At 45.4% G+C, this 15,293-nt stretch overlaps 1 protein-coding gene across 1 annotated transcript in view; it reads left to right on the top strand.

Annotated features, from left to right (window-relative positions):
- The first annotated feature begins 415 nt into the window (after positions 1–415).
- Positions 416–15,293, top strand: part of LOC146813234 (uncharacterized) — a 171,730-nt gene continuing 156,852 nt past the window's right edge. The window contains exons 1-2 of the mRNA XM_085615325.1: positions 416–491; positions 783–1,483. Of these exons, the coding sequence (XP_085471451.1) occupies positions 986–1,483 (498 nt within the window). The 5' untranslated portion in view covers positions 416–491; positions 783–985. The remainder of the gene's footprint in view (positions 492–782; positions 1,484–15,293) is intronic.

The raw sequence follows: 15,293 nt of genomic DNA, 5'->3' as shown, positions 1-15,293 counted from the left end.
AGAGGCTTGGAGTGCAGAGGAGAGGCAGGGAGCAGTTGCATGTGCGAGCGGGGAAACGAACAGCATGTCCAGCCAGAGAACACAGAAAGACGGAGGGGAAAGGAGGAGGAAGCTGAAATTTAGCCCCAAGGAACTCCAGGTGCTGGTGGAGGAGGTCGTGAAGCAGCACCAGAAGCTGTTCGGCAGGCAATCCCTGCAAGTGCCTGAGGTGGAAAAGCGCAACATATGGCTGGCCATCCAGGCGCAGGTCAATGCTGTGGGAGTGACCCACAGGGACATTGAGGTCCTCAAAAAGCGCTGGTATGACCTCCGGATTGTAACCAAGAGGAAGATGGGCGACATCCAGAAGGAGGCCAGCCAGACCGGAGGTGGAACCAACAGGGCACCTGCCCTCACCGAACTGGAGGAGCTGGTGGCGGCCACAATCGAGCAAGAGAGCGTCGTGGGTCTTGGGGACGCCGACAGCTCTGCCAGAGCCGCAACACACCAAGGTAAGACGAAAGCACAGCAATGTATCCCCCCCTACCCCATCCCACATCCCCCAAATGTGAAACGAGAATCACACTGCAGTCCACACGTGTCAGTGCAGACAGGCAATGCATTTCGGGAGATGTAGTCAGGGCAACACTAACCATGACGTAAATGTTACAGGGCAACAAGGCATGTCACGCACTCGAGGCACAAGGAGACAGGGGACATGTTGGAATGTGAAATTATTTATTGTGCCGCTTGCAATGCAGCCCTTCGGGGACACTGAGCCAATGTTGTATTTCTGTCCACAGATGTGACATCATGCAGGACAGGGCATGCTGCAGGAGAGACGGCACCACGGCAACATCAAACACCTCCAGCCAGCACAAGTACAGACCGGGGAGCAGGCCCACTGGCAGCCGCACCACCAACACAGCCAGCATCGCCGCACACAGAGCCAGCATCACCTCACCGTGAGCCAGCATCACCACCACCAGAGCCAGCCTCGCCACTCATGTTCGATTCACCGGCCACATCTCCGCTTGCATGCGTGAGACAGAGGAGGCGTCCAGCAGCCAGGCTACGAGCCTTGGACACCTCGTCAGACGACAGCATGGGCCCTGAAGACCGCACCGGGCCCCAGGAAGGGAGCCATGCCACTGTGCCCCACACCTCACAGGCAGCACAGACGGAAACAAGAGGGCGCCGCAGGTCGCGTGTCCAGAGTCCACCAGCACCCACTGACGGCCATGGTGTCTTCTTGGGGCTCGAGGGCCAAATGTTAAAGCAACAGCGCCTGCAATCAAAGGCAGTCATGTCAGTCCAGAGGCACATGCGGGTGATGAAGACAAGCATAGTCAACATGGACACAAACATTGGCGGCATGGCTGCGGGCATTCGGGACATGTCCCAGTCTATCCAGCAGTTGTGCAGCAAATTAGATGCTGACATCGAAGCACGGCGCCGGGAACGCCAGAGAAGGGACACTACCAGCAGGGCACTCAACCGTCTGGCAACTGCCACTTCCCTACTGTGCCGGCGCTCTGTGACGATGCAGGAGGGCCTAACACAGTGCTGCAGCGACCTGTCTCGGGGGATGGTGCAGGTGACAAGTGCACTAGGGGTGCTATTGACGAGTCAGGCGTCGACAACTGCTGCAGGGGATCCTGCGGAGAGCATCGACACCACCAGCAGCATCACACCCCCCGTCCCAGAAACACGCAGGAGCAGCAGGCGGCTTGGGGTTGGCTCTAGTGAGGATGCACAGGCCGTGCAATCCACCACTGCAGCGCGTATGCGCAAACATTGATGTCGCCCTGCCTAGCCACTTCACAATGGGTGACGCAACCCTGGACATACTCCTTGTATAGATGATATATTGCCAGATTGGCCTGATCATGTGTTCATGGCGTGGTGCCACATTAAACTACGTCATGACTGCTCACAACTCGCTGTGTCCCCTTACTTACTCAGAAATAGTTGGATGTGATCTCTGCCCGTCTCTCTCTCCCATCGATTGCAGTTGGCACTCTAGCTGCGTTGCCCTCTGGCTGGCCTGACTCATCCTCGTTGTCCTCAAAATATGTTAGTTCCACATCTGTACCTTTTTTCGTGGCAAGGTTGTGCAGCATTGCACAAGTGGCAATGATCTTGCAGCAGGTGATGGGTTTGTACTGGCGTGCGCCTCCGCTCTTGTGCAGGCAGCGGAACCTGCTCTTCAGTAGTCCAAACGTGCGCTCCACCACATTGCGTGTTGTTTTGTGTGCCACGTTGTATCGTCTCTCACTCTGGGTAGCTGGGTGTAGGTAGGGAGTGAGGATGAATGACCGGCATGCATATGCACTGTCGCCTGGATGGGTGAAAGGGAACCATCAGTAACATGCCTCTATACACTATGTTTGCATGTTTCAAGGGGCGTCACTGTTACTTACCTAGCAGGTATCCCTCTCCGAATTCTCCGGCACTCAGTCGTGTGTAAATCCCACTATTCTGGAAGATGTAAGAGTCGTGGGTGCTCCCAGGAAACTTTGCAACAATATCTGTGATGATGTTCCCTGCATCACAGATCACCTGCACGTTGATGGAGTGGGTGGACTTCCTGTTCCTGTAGATGTGCTCTGTATCTGCTGGTGGACAGATTGGGATGTGTGTACCATCAATACAGCCGAGGACATGGGGGAAGTGTGCCATGTGATAAAAGTCAGTTTTTGTTTTCTGCAGTGCAGCCTGTGTGTTCGGGAAGCTTCTGTAGTGGTGCATTCTCTGCATCATGGCATCCAGGAACTTCCTGAAGAAACGGGACAGGCAACTTTGGGATACCCCACCCACCGCAGCTATCACCACCTGATAACTGCCGGATGCCAACAGATGTAGGCTGCAGAGCACCTGCACATGTGGGGGTATGGCGTGCGCCCTTCTAACTGGCTGGTCCAGGAGTGGGTGTAGGTCCCTGATTAAGTCCATGATGGTTTCGGGGTGTAGCCTGTACCTCTCATGTATCTCTGCATCAGTCAGCTGGAATAGTGTGATGCGCTGTCTGTAGATTTGTTCCTCCCGTCGCCACACCCTCAGTCCTGCTGCCTGTAGACGTAGGCGCCTTGCAATGACGTACATAGCGGCCATGTTGTCCACGCTGTAGAATTTTGGGTTTGCTTTTATCCATTGTTGATGGTTACCACCTGCTTTTAGTCCGTGTTAATTACCGACTCTTAATTACCGATTTTAATGGATTTCTTAATTACCGACTGCTCCTACATGTCATTTTAAATTTTTACCACTTCATATTTACCACTTCATGTTTACCGATTCGTTAATTCTGTATTCGGTAAGTATGAATCGGTATTTTAGAATTCGGTAACTATGAATCGGTATTTACCGCCTCATATTTACCGAAAAGTGGTTTTTGGACTCCTACATCTCACTTGTCTGTATACCGGTCGGTAACGGCATATTTACCGAAAATCGGCCGTTACCGACCGGTATTTCGCTACCTACATGAGGCCCTTAGTGTTTAGATTCAGATTGTGCATAAAGGAAGAAAAACAGTCCACCTGATGTCTCAGTCCTTTTGGAGTGAGGGATAACAATACTGTGTCATAAGCATACAGTAAAGCAGGGATAGAGGAGCCAGCAATTCTGGGTATATCTGTGTGGGAAGTAGGCAAATAGGCTGTTAGTCTATTGATATAAAATAAATAATAAAGGTGCCAACATACAACCCCGTCTCTCTCCACTCTTCAGAGGGAATTCAGAAGAAAGCTCCACCAGCAAATTTAATCAAATCCAGGCTGAAAGGTCTGAATGCAGGCTGTATAAGCAATTCACCAAAGGGGGTCCACGCCTTGATCAAGAAACATTACCTAAAGTTTGGTTCTGTTTACTAAATCAAAGGTGGTGGGAAGATCCTTGAAAGCTAAATAGATGGGGGAGCGCTTGGCCTTGGTGTATTTAGAAATGGTCAGATAAAAAATCAGGGCTGACAAACATATAGGGCCCGATTCACTGAACTAACTTAAGACAAAATCCTAAACTTACCACTTTTGGTATTCACAGAATGCACTTACTACTTTTGGTATTCACAGAATGCACTTACTACTTTTGGCATTCACAGAATGCACTTACTTCTTTTGGTATTCACAGAATGGATTTACGACCACTAACTTTACGTCCGCACTCGATCCAGAATTCCCGCACCCGGAGCCGGAATTCCGCTCTCTGGCCAGAATCTCTGATCCCGGGCCAGAATCCCCGCTTCCGGGCCGTAATTTCCGATTTTGTTCCGGAATACCTCCATTTTGGCCTGTTGAATGTTTCAAGTGCCTACCATCCCCACCACGCTCCAGCTGAAGTCAATTAACACTAACTGCAAGACCAGCACCACAAAACATATAAAAGCAGCACACATTGAAGGAACAGGTTTGGCCACAGAGAGTTTGTGTCTCCAATCGCTGTACATCGCCAGAGGAAAATGGAACAAATGAGGAGGAAGAAGAACTTTACTACTGAGGAGACCACCATGCTTGTTGAGTACATAGTGAGGCACCACAAACGCCTATATGGTCTCCCACCTTACTGCACCATTGGCACACAGAAGGCAGCTTCATGGCAGCAATTAGCCACTTCTGTCACAGCATTGGCGGAGGAGAGGTGCACAGTCTGGGACATCAAGAAGAAGTGGCAGGATGGAAAGCAGAGGGTGAAGGAGAAGTACTCCAGGATCAAATTGAGCAGGATCCTCCCTGCCCCACACACTGGACCCCGCCTCCATCTCACCCCACTAGAGGAGGATATCCTCACCAAAATCCACTCCCACATGGTCCACGGGCTGCCTGTGAGTGATGTCTGCAACGTGGTACCAGGTAAATGGGATGACAAGAAAAAGTGTATGAAAAGATTGTCTGTGTTGCACTGCCATTGTGAGTAAGGAAGTTGTCCAAAGTGTGCATAAAAATATAGTCAGTCAGAGACTCATGAGTTACCCTCTGGATGTTGCAGCACAAGTCCCAGAATCTTATGTATTAGAAATGGCAAATCCCTCTCCCACTATTGAAAACATGGGCACAGTACTGCTGCCGTATATACCTAACCCTGCTAAGTAGCAATTGACAAAGTGCCCTTTCCACTCATCCAGATACGTTTGAGTCAGTCAAAAATGTAAGGGATTGCGGAGCATATGAAAATCAACTGACAAATGAATTGGGAAAATACAAGGGGGCAGATTTACAAGGACTTGCTCATCCTTGCTATTTAGCAGGGCTGCACCAGTACCGATGCGACATGCAATTCTACCCTTGCGCCACCACGGACGCGTCACATTTACAATGCTGTGCACCATGGTGCAGGGATAGACAGATGTGTGTCGCATCTGATGGCGTAAGGGCAGCGCTTTGCTGGAGTTGTGTTACAAGTGCGACGCAAATCCAACAGTGTTCATGGACCGCCCATACCTAACGTGCTGTGCCACTCCTTTCGTCTGCTTCAAGTAGGCAGGGCTTTACAACGTGACGCATCTCCCTAGATGCATCACGTTGTAAATAAGTCGCAATGTGGCGCATGGTTTACACCGCCGCTGTGTCACAGAAGTGATGCAACGGCGGCTTAAATGTTTTGCAAGGGGCCTGTAAATCTGCCACAAATTATCCAATAAGTAACTCACCCTGTGCCAGACAAAATCACAAAGCAGGAGGTGTTCATTTCCCAACCTGCCACACCATTACATCCCCAACGCCCCACTGCTCCTACCTGCCTCGTCTGCGGCAGTACTTCACAACACTGTTAGCATGCAGAATATATGGGGAAATGCCCGACAAGTTCCACATGTACATTTCCCATTTGGTTACTTTTCTCTCTACTCACCTATTGACACATTCAGCCAGAGCACAGACAAGCGCAGTATCAGAGGTCCCTGCATCTTCTGGGAGAAAACGACATCATCCAGAGCAAGGCATACCATGCTCACACACTGGTAAGTCAAACTGGTCAGGAGATGGACAAAAGCCATACATTGTCAGGAGACAACAGAGGGACATATAGTGCCTGAGTATGAAAGGTAACCAGAAATGAAAAGCTTAATAACTATTGGATTTGTCAATGGACATTCCCCTTTAGCAAGTGACATATGTGAATAGTGAAATACAAAATATAATATGTCTTGGCTCATCATACCTTTGTAATTGGTGAACATAACATGTATTCCACCAAGAGACCCAGACCTGGGAACTCAATCATACAATCGAGTGCCACAACAAGTCAGAAGGGTGTCCCCACTATATTGTAATAGATTCTGTAGACCTAATCAAGAATTGCAATGTTAACAAATATGACAATGATGAACAAGAATTGAGATACCACTGTCAGTAGTATTGAAAATGCATCCACTGTCCAACTTAGGGTCATATTCACAAGGATCTCTTGCCGAGTTAACAGCACTTTATCGCAGCCAAAGTTGAGATAAACTTATTGCCCAAATCACAAGCTGGTGTTAACATCCCACAGCGCCAGTTTACCCGCAACAGCAGCCGCAAAAAACTTCACCACAGATGACTCCCGCAACTATCGCTAATGAGAAGCAGAGTAGGTGTTCCCATGCCAAAAGCCGCGACAACACCACTCCACCGCACTCACAATGAACAGCCAGAACTGCGATAAGAACACAAAACAGGCGATAAGGCATGCTAGCAGCAGGAAAATGACATCTGCTCTGACCTGGTGCAAAGTCGGATCACAGCCTTCACTACAAAAGGGAGCCCGGCTCACAGCCGCATCGGAAGGGCAACAGATGCCATGGAGCAACTGGTCATGTGGCCCGGACACCCAAGAGGGCCACAACGTCTGCCACCACCACCCCCAGGACCCCCCTCCCCGGCAACCCCCGACCTAAGACACATAAACATGTACAAAATCATCCACTTGATGTCGCACAATCACAAGTGGTAACATGCATGTGTCATCACAAAAATGAGCATCACACATTCACTTTTGAAGCAACAAATGAAACTTTATTAAAATGAACACTGAAATGAAATGAAGACACATGGCAGCTCCACTCAGGACAATCCGAAGGTCACAGCCTGCAAGATAAATATCATGATGAGAAGGTGTGTCCTGCGCACATCAAAGGAAAGAGAGAGAGCAAAGGAGAGAGAGGAAGAGAGCGAGAGAGAGAGAAGAGAGGGGGAGAGAGAGAGAGTAGAAGAGAGGGACAGAGAGAGAGAGAGAGAAGAGAGGGGGAGAGAGAGAGAGAGAGGAGGGGGAGAGAGAGAGCCCATAACCTCCGAAGTTGACACAGAACACATTATTACATACAGGAAATGTTATACAGGAAGTGGGAGACAGGAAATACATCACAGGAAATTGTTGGCAGCCATTTTGTATTCATCCTGATCCATCCACAATCACTAATCAAATCCACTGCCATCCTGCTGTTCTGGAAAAACCTGAAATGACAGTGCAGGTGAGAATCATAAACATGCAACAAAAGGGGGGAAAGACCATTTAATGACATTTCTGCGTGGACAGGGGGGGTTCTGACACAACATCAAACCCCAGTTTTGTTTTTTCCTACTTTGCATTATGGTACATGTAGTCCATATTGAGTGCTCATTACAAGAGTTGTGTGTTGTGTTACGGACAACTGGGGTGGCGCAGTGCTGTATATCACAGACACATGGTTCCTGATTCACCCATGACATCATCACTCACATTGTGGGCCCATCATTTGTGGGGGAGTCAAAAATGTTGAGGGCACATGCCAGAGGATGCAACGGTTATGCCCTTTTGTGATTAGGAGACCCATCCTGATAAGGTCCAGGTAGGTCTCTCAAAACATGTATTGTTTTTCATCTGCATGGATAGATTCTTTAGGGACATCCACTACACTGATTGCTGACATGGGCACATGACCTGCGGCACGCTCAACCTTTTGACTACTGTCAACAGCTGTGATTTACATGCAGTTAGTGTGGCTTGCAAAGTAGTCTCAGGATGGAATTTATTGACACTGTTGTGTATATCCAAGTTTCATCATTGACAACAGACAGCAAACCACACTTTGTCCATGACACTACAGGTTGCTCATGTGAAAAACGTGGCAATGAGTTGATCATGGACCTGGATACCCTGATCTCGGTTATGTGCAATGGCCCAGTTTCCCAGATTCAGAGCTAGCCGAGGTTCCGAGGTATGTGTAAGCCATGCGTTAAAGCAATGTTGTGCAAAACACAACAGGCTAATATGATCTTGCACACGACTTCAGGGGAGTACAGCAGCACACCCCCTGTACGGTCAAGACATCTGAATTGCGACTTCAACAGACCAAAAGTGCGCTCTATTATGGCTCTAGTCCATATGTGTGCCCTATTGTACCTACGCTGTGGTACAGTGCTTGCACGCCTGTAAGGGGTAAGGAGTTGTGGGGAGAGTGCATACCCAGCTTCGCCTGAGGAGGGAAGAAAGGACAGTTGGTTACATTTCCCTCTTTGATTTGCACAGGACATGATCTATACTTTAGTACATGCAGTGTCTGTTGAGACCATGTATCTAGCTTTATGATTCTTATTGTACAATTGTTAATGTTGGGTGGCATTCAGACATTTCAATAACACATATCCCTCATTTTTAGTAGACCTGGGCAGTAAATTCCGTTCCGCTCTCAGAATTTGGGTAATTTGGGAAATTTCGCGTTCCATGGATACCGCGGAATTGCCCAAAATTCTGCGTTCCGCTGCTTCATAGAATTATTTGCTTGTTCGCGTTCTCAAAATGCATGTTCTCAAGACACTTCCCCCCGAGCACGCAAAGAGTGATCGCAAACAGGAAAAAAGCTGAATTTCTGCGTGTTCGTGGTGAGTTTTTTACCGTTTCGCGGAGCTTTGCATAGTGTGACTATGCAAATTCCGCCCACCCCTAATTTTTAGTGGCTGGTACTTACCCAATAGCCACATGTTGCCAAATTCTCCTGCAGCCATCCGCCGGGCAAGAGGTGACATGCGGAATACGAAGCTGTCATGGGTACTGCTTGGGAACACTGCATGCACATCAATGAATCTACCACTGGCATCACAGACAGCTTGCACATTTATGGAATACCATCAGTGTCTGTTGCAGTAGATGTGTGCAATGCGGCGGGGTGGCTGAAGGGCCACATAGGTACAATCGATTGCACCCAGCACACGTGGGAAGTGTGCAATGAGATAGAAGTCTTGTGCTGCCCTTTGTCTCTTGGCCAGTGTATGGGGCATTTGTTTGTGGTTGTGGGCTCTAGAAGTGATGTATCTCACTACCTGATGCAGGCACCATGACTGACTTGCCTGGGAAATGCCCACATGGTCACTGGAGACCCTTTGGAATGACCCAGTGGCAAAGAAATGGAGGGCAGAAAGGATCTTGAGATATGCTGGTATGGCATGGGAGCAGCAGGTCACAGAGTCAAGTTTCTGCTCCCACTCATATACCATCTCCAAGATGACTTCTGGAGAGAAACGGTACCTGGCCCTGACATCTTGGCTGGACATTCCAAATAGGTTGATCCTCTGTCTGAAGATCCTCTCTGCTCTCCACCTTCTCCCCAAGTAGTTTTGCCGCATGGCAAGGGGCAGAGCAACAAACACATTCAACGACATGTGAAAGGGTTTGTGTGTGTCTGCTCTGCATTCATACATGCTGCAGGGCTGGGTTTGGCTGCAGTGGGTCAGCTAATGCATGTTGGGGGATGGTAGGCACTTGGACAGGTGTTTACCCTTGAGGGAAATGATCAACGGCCACAGTGCGTGTATTACGATCCGGAGTCAGAGACTCCGGCCCAAAAGTGGAGATTCTGGCCCGGGAGCGGAGATTCCGGCCCAAGAGTGGAATTCCCGCTCCGGGTGCGGGAATTCTGGCCCAATTGCGGATGTAAAGTTAGTAGTCGTACATCAATTCTGTGGATACCAAAAGTAGTAGTGCATTCTATGAATGCCAAAAGTAGTAAGTGCATTCTGTGAATGCCAAAAGTAGTAACTGTGTTCTGTAAATACCAAAATGGTAGTAAGTTTAGGATTTTGTCTTAAGTTAGTTCTGTGAATCGGGCCCTATGTCAATAAGGGACGTTCTCCCCCTCTCTGAATAACATTAAGATGTTGTATGCTCCCCCTAGGATTTCAAATATGTCGACCAAGCAGTGGGCAGTAAGATATTTACAAAACTCAGCACCCTTAGCATCTTTTGCGTTGTGGTCTTGTGACCTGAGACCCCCAATAATCGTGGTGTTCAATCACCACAGAGAAAAAAGTGAACTTGACAAGCTTGGTTATTGACCTTAGATTGTAGTAGGGATATACAATTAAATAGGCTTTTATTGTGGGTACAGCTAGTGTTAGTGAAATCATTATTATAGGAACATGCTTCAGCACTTTATAGGCACTGGTGCTTTGATGTACCATTAACATCAGTAAGCAGGGTATAAATAATTTGTAGTACCCGCATATTACACATGTTATATAGAGGCATACATAGAGGAACCATTGAAAATGAGGTATTGCGGTGTAAGTACACACCTATTGGACATAGAGCTAAATTTGCACATGTGTATTCAGTATGACATTTAATATTGTAACAGCAGAAATCATTCACATTTTTCTAATTTTTGATGTGAAGTTGAACATCAAATTGCACTATGCACTTTATGAAATATGTGCTAGACATAAGCTGCTGGAATTACTTTTTGCATGAATAATTACATATCGCTTAGATGTTGGGATAGTGCAACAATTTGGATACACAGATGTTTACTATTTTAATCTGTTTTATATGATTTTAATATTTGCCAGTACTGTATGCACTATGCACTTCATATATATGAACATCTTTGTTACTACAACTGATTTTAGGATGTATTATGCATTTTAATATCCCACAATGTGTCATGTTTTAGATATATAACAATTATGCTTTTTTAAATGCTGTACAAATATTGATTCTGTCATAGAAATGTATTACATTATATACATATGTGCTCTACGCTACTAACGATTTATATTCTTATTGAGGCCCTACTATAGATGTGTAATAGTATTTTTAATATGTCTGTCAGTGCTGATTTACGTCATTTGAAGCTCCCCTTTACCTTTAAATTGCCATTCCTGATTAGCGCTAGTCATGTGATCAAGGCTACCGTCTGTGGCCGAATCGCGTCAGAGACAGCACCCATGAAATAAACCTTTGAATTTTGTACCAGCTATATACGTTGTCCGTGTCCACGATTGTGCGGGACTGCACAAGGGATTGCTTTGCTTAAAAAAATATATATATATATACATATATATATAGGTCTCATTTCGAGACAGGAACTTGACTATTTGAAAAATGACTACCCTATTACTCCACAACTTTACCTACTCCCCAAAGTTCACAAAAATGCAGAATGTCCACCGGGTAGGCCCATCATTTCTGCTATTGGAAGCCTTTTTGAGAACACCAGCAAATACATTGATTTTTTTCTTCAACCTTTTGTGCAAGTATTACCTGCATATACAAAGGACACTGGACACTTTCTGATAAAAATCTTTGATTGTAATTGGCAGGACGACTTTGTATTCATGACATTGGACGTACAAAGCCTATATACAAGTATTAGACATAGAGATGGCTTGAATGCAGTGAAACACTTTCTAAGTACAAGAAATATAGGTTTTCATCAACATTAGGCCTGGGCAAAAATTTCGTTCCGTTCGCGGAAATTGCGATAATTTGACATTTTTGCGTTCCGCGGAGAGCGCGAAAATGTCAAAAATTCCGGTTTCCGCAGCTTGGCGATAATTTGTTTCTTGCTCGCGCTGTAAAATAATACATTCTCTCGCGCGCGCGATCGCCTTACCTGAATCCTGCGTTGGCCGACAAGTTTTCTTGATCCGGTCGCGTTCTCCATGAGATGTTGTATTGTTTTTAGCCATTTGCGCTATCTCGCGACAGTTCGCGCCCGCAGTGACGTCATGCGTCGCGCGATCACGTCTTTCTTCTCGCGATCATGCACCGCGAGAACAACTCAAAACAAGATGGCCGCGCCCGCAAGCAACCACATGGGTAAGTTGGCGACCCGCAACCATGCACAAAATCTCGCGACCATGCCGGAAAAAAACTTCCGCATCTTCGCGATATTTCTGCTTGTTTGCGATAATTTTAAACATTCTCGCGATAATTTGCGAAGGTTAATTCCGCAAATTCCGCCCACCCCTAATCAACATACCCTCATGCTTTTACACATGATCGAATGGTGTTTAGAAAATAACATCTTTATGTTTGACAGACTTCTGTACAAACAACTACAAGGTACAGCAATGGGTACTTGCTTCGCCCCCAGTTATGCTAATTTGCATATGGGCTGGTGGGAGGAGCAAGTACTCATGCAAAAATTCTCTACACAAATGTCAGAAAATGTAGTAGCATATCAACGCTACATAGATGACATCTTCATTTTGTGGAAAGGTACTGAACAGAAGGCCATCGATTTTGCTGCCAAACTTAATGAGAATGATCTAAATCTTAAATTTACTTGTACTACTAGCACAAAAACTATAGTATTTCTTGATTTAGAGCTTTACATCAGCAATAATAAAGTTCAGTCACGTACATTCAGAAAAATAACATCAGGGAATACGATCTTACATGCCCAAAGTTTCCACCCAATTAATCTTATAGAAAGTATACCCTATGCAGAATGTTTACGTATGAAACGGAACTGTAGTACCCCGGAGAGTCTACAAGATTCCACGGAGAATCTATGTACAAGACTCGGTAAGAGAGGATACAGGATACAAACCTTGGAAAAAGCAAAACAAAAATGTGCAGGCATCACTAAAGAAAATTTGATTTTCAAAAAATCTGAAGAACGGGTAGACCATATGAAATTGAAAGATCAAACCCCTAGATTAATTACAGGGTATAACATGTATCATACTAATCTAAGAAGAATTCTGTACAGACACTGGTCTATAGTTCAATGTGACCCCATCATAGGCCCCTCTTGTACTAAGCTCCCTCAATTAACATTTAGAAGAGCTAAGTCTATGAAAAGTGAATTAGTTGTCAATGCTCCTGTGTATGAAAAGGGTATCAGTTGGCTTAAATCGCAAAAAGGGTTCTTTAAATGTACGAGGTGCAAAGCCTGTAGACATGGAGAAAATACTAGATCAGTCCCTACTCCCCTGAGAAAGACTCCGCTAGAGATCCTGGAATATTACACATGTAAAACGGATTTCGCGGTTTACGTGTTACGGTGTACATGCAATAAAATGTACGTAGGAAGTACCATCCATCCCGCACATGTCAGGATATTGCAACACCTAAGGGCCATTAATAACGAGGACCCGATATATCCTGTGGCCCGTCACATAAACACAGTACACGGTGGTAGAGCGGAGGACCTGAAATACTTTGTTATTGATAGCATCAAGAGGAATGTCAGGGGAGGAAACAGGCAATTGGCACTACGGAGATTGGAATCCAAATATATAATCTTGTTGGATTGCAAAATTCCTAATGGTATGAATGCAGAAGAAGCGTTGAGTACACACCTGTAACCCTCTGCTCAGTGAAACTGTATAATGATGTACCAACTATCACTTAATATTGTAAAGTCGCTGCATACTTTGAAATCCCTGTAACAATTCATGATTTGTTTTTCGTTTTCCCCTTTTCTCTGACTCACTCTTCAGGTTTGTGTAAATCCTGGTTTGAATCAGTTTTCTGTTTTATGAACGATTTATATAATTAGACTCACGGTATAAGGTCAACCGGCTTTGGTACTTTTGATTAATCACTGCCCACTAGGGCTTAATATTTTGGGCGCTTTTTGCTCATGTTTTGTATTAAGACATTGTACTGAATGGGGAATTTTATCCTTAATTGTTCTAAATTATTTAGAAATTTAAAATGAATTATAAGAGTCGGAAAAAGTTGACCATATCTAAACATGACAAATGTGTAATTTGGTTTACTGTTTGTTTTTTCCTTTTCTGTGAGTCAAAACTAGTACTTTATTAAAAAATCTCTTCTATGTCTTTTACTGACCTTGTGTTGCCAAGGAAACCCCTTGTGCTATGCACGAGTGTTTGAAAAATTTAAAGGACCTCAGTTGAGGGAAGCCAGACAAGTGAGCAAGAGGCGGATCCGTCCCCCGAAACGCGTCTTGGGTTAAGCACTTTTGATGGAATAAAGAATCTTTTGAAATATCCCACGGAGTCAGTGCCTGTTCTTACCGAAGAAAAGCAGGATTGGACATAATATATATATATATATATAATCTACTGGCGGTCGCCAGTAGATAGTTATAATTAGGACCGAGTTCCCATTGGAAATCTGAAAATTCTATTTTGAATAACTTTGGCGCTGGTTGACTTATCTTCGTGAAATTTTCAAAACTAATGGGGCGCTCCGCTCAGCTCCTACCCTGATAGTCTCGGGGTGATTCGTCAAGTGGGGGATGAGAAAAAAGGGGGGTCCCAAAACACATTTTCCCAAAGCATTTTCCCATAGGACCTTTAGTCGAAGGTACAGCCCGAACGGCTGAACGGAATTACACCAAATTTGGCAAAAAGGTTGCCCTTGGTTCACACTCGTGCCTTTTGCTTAAATGGTGTAAATCCGTTCAGTAGTTCCTGAGAAAATCAAAAGTAAAATCACATATATATCTGGGCGGAGCCTAACCACACATCTCATCGTGAGATCTGATTGGCTGTCAGCACTTCATCCAAGAAGTGTTGGCAGCCATCTTGGGACAAATATGCATGATAGCACCTCATTGAAAAGCAATGCGGTTAATAGAAGTTTTTAAGACTTTAGTTACATTAGAAAACATTTGTTGATGGTACCATACCCATTTTAGGAATTGTGGTGTGTTCTAAGTGATTTTACCATGTGAAAAAGCCTTCTGCTGTGATATCATGAATCATGTTTGTGAGAAAACTATTTTCTCATGCTTTTCCCACAGAGGTTTGGAAGGTGATCTATAAGCTAAACTGAGATCATATTTTCTGTAAATTCACATTATCTTTCTCAGTCATGTGAGAATGAAGTCTGACATTCTCAGTAAAACATGTACATCCAACAAGGGCAGAGACTGTCAGTTGATTCCTTTGTGTTCTACTGCAGCTTCCCAGAGTGTTCTAAAGAACAACTAGAGCACTAACAGTCCTACTTATGACAAACATATGGCACACCTGAAGCCATCTTGGTTGGAATAAAGTGGTAACTCTTAAAACATTTAATTTAAAAGGAACAAAATGAGGGGGTTCATTTTGCCATAGAAAGTAGGATTAGTGCTGCAGAAAGAAACATTAGGGCACATTTTG

The sequence above is a fragment of the Triturus cristatus genome, chromosome 7 (genome assembly GCF_964204655.1).
Source record: "Triturus cristatus chromosome 7, aTriCri1.1, whole genome shotgun sequence".
NCBI classification, from domain to species: Eukaryota; Metazoa; Chordata; class Amphibia; order Caudata; family Salamandridae; genus Triturus; species Triturus cristatus.
This window is presented reverse-complemented; position numbering and strand designations above follow the sequence as displayed.